Source organism: Ochotona princeps, chromosome 10 (assembly GCF_030435755.1).
Source record: "Ochotona princeps isolate mOchPri1 chromosome 10, mOchPri1.hap1, whole genome shotgun sequence".
Classification (NCBI taxonomy): Eukaryota; Metazoa; Chordata; class Mammalia; order Lagomorpha; family Ochotonidae; genus Ochotona; species Ochotona princeps.
In genome coordinates this window covers 17,309,260-17,313,728 of record NC_080841.1, presented here as the reverse complement: position 1 = coordinate 17,313,728, position 4,469 = coordinate 17,309,260, and the positions used below count along the sequence as shown (strand labels likewise).

Sequence of the window (4,469 nt, the reverse complement as noted above, 5' to 3'; positions counted from 1 at the left end):
TAAAACAGATCTGTAACTTCACATCATAACTTCTTCGTCTATGACCCACACTTAGCAGGCTTTGGTTTGATTTTAAATAAATCGCACAACAGTAACCATGAGTAATATAATGTTCATAAAAATGACTAACCCTTCTAGCCAGTCTTCAAATTTCAGTTTTATTCACTTTATGCCAATACATCCTTTGTATTGTAAAGCTCTCATGAAGCACAAAAATGGCAAAAATAAATAAATAAATAATAAATAAATAAAATCCATGAGTGTAAAAGAAGAAAAAAAAGTCTCAAGATCAGAATGGAAACACATAAAGCCAACATTTAGAAAAACAAATAAATCTTGTGACCAGCGCTGAGTGGCATGGCACTGGGTGGTTTATGGTTATGCCTGCAGGGGGTGAGGTGGGGACACTCAGTCAGGTGCAATCCCAAGTACAGCATCTCCCTTCCTAGGTTGTCTCCTCCATCCACCGCAGGAGGATGTCCAGCTCCCCCAAGGCTTTCACCACGGCCACCTGTGGCTCCAGCTGAAAGAGATGGTCACCACCGGGATTAGAGGTGAAGAGGCGGGCTTCAGGGCTAATGCTCATTACTATTCATTGGTCTGCAGGGGGCTTGCAGAGAACAGTAGTCCTTTCAAGAGGAGTTAGAAAGCCTCAAGAATTTACAAGAGGAAGAGGTTTGGAGACCCATAAGGAAATTGATGTCCAGGAGTGAGGGTGGAGTTCAAATTGGGATGACAACCTACAGGTCTCCAATCACGGACAGCAAAGTAGTTAGGCTGTTTTCCTTCAGTGGGGTGAGTGTGTGATTGTGTATGCATGTTTCTGCGTTGAGCTGGGAGGCTGCCACCTGTGCCTACTACAGTTGAACAAGTATTGTTTGTGCCAAGCATTAGGCTGATGGCAGGGGATTCTGAGATCAGTGGCACAGTCTCTATTCCTGAGGTGTTTACAGAAACTCAGGCAGAAGAGGTGACTAGAAGGTAGCATAAGGAGGAACTGATGGATGCCCACAGAACAACAGAAAGGTGAGAACTCCGAGAATCTCAGCCATTGCCTTCCTGGAAATGATCCTTGGCTGGATCCCAAGGGCTGCAAAGGCATTAGGCAGTGAGGAACTGACTCCAGGTCTTCCTGACAGGTATGCCAAGGTGCTCACCGAGCCGCAGTAATGCATGAGTGTGTGTGAAATCATGTCTCTGGAGGTATGGGAAAGTGTGCGAGTGCTGGATGATGGTCACCTCTGGGCTGTGCTGCTGGAAGAATCAGATAGCCCCTGAGTGATTTGATGTAATCACGATCATTCTTCCCCAGTCCCAAAGACTGCCCTCTTCTGGAGCCTGGAGGGTGACCCACAGGTGAAGGCGAGGGGTGATCGGGGTGACCTGAGACCTGTAGGACTTCTACTTGGATGATCATCCATCCCACCCATCTATGATCTCAGCCCTAAAAACACACCCATCCCAGCCAATGCCAAAGTTGCATTATACCTCTTCGAAGTGACTCAGAATCCGACTGTATTTCTCTGTGGCTTCCTCCCCACAAGGGCATTTTGCATTGGCATGCTGAAAGGAGTAACAGAGTTTATGATGGATTCTGATTTTCCACCCTAGCCATCAACACAAGCAGGTAGAAATTCTGTCCTTCTAAAGCACAACCCTGTAGACACTTATGTGGGATCAGTTGAGGTCATTAAACTGGCCATGAGCTTGAAGAGCAAGCCAGCTGCCTCCACACTTCACCCCAGCTCTTGTCTGACAGTTCCAGCCCAGAGCTCCCCTGAGTGAAGGAATTGGGTCCGCCGGTCCTAGCAAGACTGTGTTCTGAGATCAAGTCCAATAACCTGTTGATTGACTGCCCAAATATAGGGTGCATTAGTACCCCAAGATGCCACACCTATAAAAAAACATTGTCTCATGGACAACAGACCATTATCATTACTGTCACAGTTAGCATCATAGAGTTCATTAGATTTTGCAAAATGCTTTAGGTGTATAATAGAGGACCAGAAGTCAATACAACTGAGTTCTTATTCCCTAAGAACTGATGCAACATGGATTGTTAGAAAGTTGGGGCTCAATTTCTCTGTCCATTAATGGGGGTAGAAAGGTGCTTAGTTGCTGACTCTCTGAAGCCATGTGCTGAGATGAACCCATCACCCACGAGCCCCACTCACACAGAGCCGCAGCTCCTTCTTGATGCTCAGAAGGGAGTTGGCGAGCTTGCTGATACTTTGAAGGGTGTGATGATCAGGGCTCCGGTAGAGTTTAAATACTCTCTCTAGGTAGAGTCTCAGTAAATGGCGGAGGAGACAGCACCGATTCACAGGCTGCAAAGAAAAGTGCGTGACTTCAGAGGTCAGAGCAGGACGGTGGAGATGCTACAACTCTCTTTCCTCCCAGAGCCCGCCTGGGCCAAGCCCCTACCTGTGTGTCTTGCATAGACTCAGTCCTCCTTAAGAGTCTCACATCCAGGTTTTCGTCTTGGGCTTGCTAAACAGAGGACGGGGAGATACGTGGGAGCAGGTCAGGGCTGCTGTCAGTGTCTGTCCCTCCCAGATGTCTTCTCCCCCATCCCACCAAGGCCCGGAGGAAGGTGACCCTTCCCAACATATTTTTAAGCCGTATCATGACAAGCGTTTCTCAAGCCTGCCCCCTCGGAGTAGGGAGTCTCTGGCCTGACCCTTCTTCATGACCACACTGCCAAGGTCACCAGGTGCAGATGCAGGCAGCCAGGCGAAGCCTGTAGGCAATGGGGCTGGAGTGGGGCACATACCACACTCTGGCGGATCTCAGTAAATCCATGTTGTATCTCCTGGAGGTTTGTGCTGATCACACAGCTTCCTAGCTGGAGTGTCCGGAGGCCGGTAGAAGGAGCCCAGAGGAGATGGAACACAGCAGAGAGGAGACCAAAGGCCAGCCTAGAGCCTTTCATCTTACACCTGGAATCTGGAGTCTGCAGGGGCTGGGGAATCAAAGGCAAGAAAACAACTCGCTGACTTCCCCTACTTGCCTGTCAGAAGCCAACCAGGCACCAGGGTGGTGCCTCCCCCGGTGTCCAACAGCTTCCTAAGAGACACTGCAGTGCCTGCCTTGGACAGGAGCTGTCGGGTGTGGAGCAGGGCCTGGGTGAGTTGGTGCTAGGGATCACGACTCCTTTATTCTGTCCCCAGCCCCGGGCGGCCCGTCATTGCCCAGCAGGGGAGGCCTGGAGCAGCAGGCCCTCGCGGCACATGCATACAGGATGACATTTCAGGGGTAATGTCAAAACTTGTCTTGGAGAATTGACGCATCCAACCCTTCCCTGCAGGATGCCAGCCTCACTCATGCACTGGTCGCCTCAGACCCACAATGGGGCTGGGAAAAAAACAGCATTTCACTGTGGTTCTGCCACCAAACACACGTGGGGGGCGGGGCAGAGGCAGTGGGTACAGGAGGGTGGATTGGGAGACTTTTCTGACCACCTGTGGGGTAGCGGAACCAGGTTCAGTTAGGCAGTTGTCTGGCATCACAGTGGTTATTTGAGGATCAGAGATTCATGTTAGCCCCAAAGGCAAATAGAAAGTCAATGATTTCATAACAGATTTACTGCCAAAGACAAGAAAGACCTGATGGGGCAACAGGCCAGATTCCACCTCACATTTTTCTTGCTTGCGCCTGGGCTCCACAGCACCCTCTGCAGGAGGACTGGAGGAGGACAAGGCTACATATGCGCTCTTTCTGGCCCTGCCCTGAGAGACCTAAGGCCTGGTGAGTGAGCCCCTAAGAGAAGCCAAAGAGTGAGCCTCAAAAGGAAACATGTCTTCCTGGGATGAGGCTACAATAACAGCCAGTGTACGGTGTCTGCTGAGTTCTGAAATGAAATGATCAAAGGGGTTGGGGTGAGGGTGAGGAGACTTGAGGTGCGAAAGTCAGATGGGCACCCAAAAAGTCAACTTCAGGACCATGACTATTTCAACACAGCATCATCACCATAGTTGATGAAGGCTCTGGTGAAGGTATGTAAAGGCTCCCAGTCAAGACTGAATCCAATCTGACAGGGCTGTGTGGGACACAAAGGAACGAAGGATGCCAGGATAGGATTTGATGTATTCGTTAACTCTTTTCTTAGAAGCCTGTGATTAAAAATATATATATATCATATTTTCTTCCCAATACAACCAGGAAAGCAAAAGCATAACAAATTTTGTTCATAGCATAGGTAAAATGTTTGAACTTTAAATAATGATGTGGGTTGTAAGAGATTCCGGCCTCTTCGTTTTCTCAACACTTTTAAGCCACGTGAATGCTTTGAGGGGAGAGCAAACACAGAAGAGCAGATGTGTACAGGGATGCCTCGGTTTCCCTTTGCTTGGCTCGCTGATGCTTATTACTGCGTTCTGGATGCTTCCGGCGTGCCAGGCAATGTGTCAGGTATTTTTTGATACTCACTGTCACTTGAGACACTGTTTAACACAGAAATGGAAATAATA

The 4,469-nt window shown here is 48.9% G+C and overlaps 1 protein-coding gene across 1 annotated transcript; it reads right to left on the bottom strand.

Moving 5' to 3' along the window:
• Positions 1-445: 445 nt before the first annotated feature.
• On the bottom strand, positions 446-2,932 carry IL20 (interleukin 20). The gene is made up of 5 exons (XM_004578932.2): positions 2,774-2,932; positions 2,425-2,490; positions 2,175-2,327; positions 1,489-1,563; positions 446-523 (listed from the first exon to the last, which is right to left on the bottom strand). The coding sequence occupies exons 1-5, from the start codon at positions 2,930-2,932 to the stop codon at positions 446-448; spliced, it is 531 nt and encodes a 176-aa protein (XP_004578989.1).
• Positions 2,933-4,469: the final 1,537 nt, after the last annotated feature.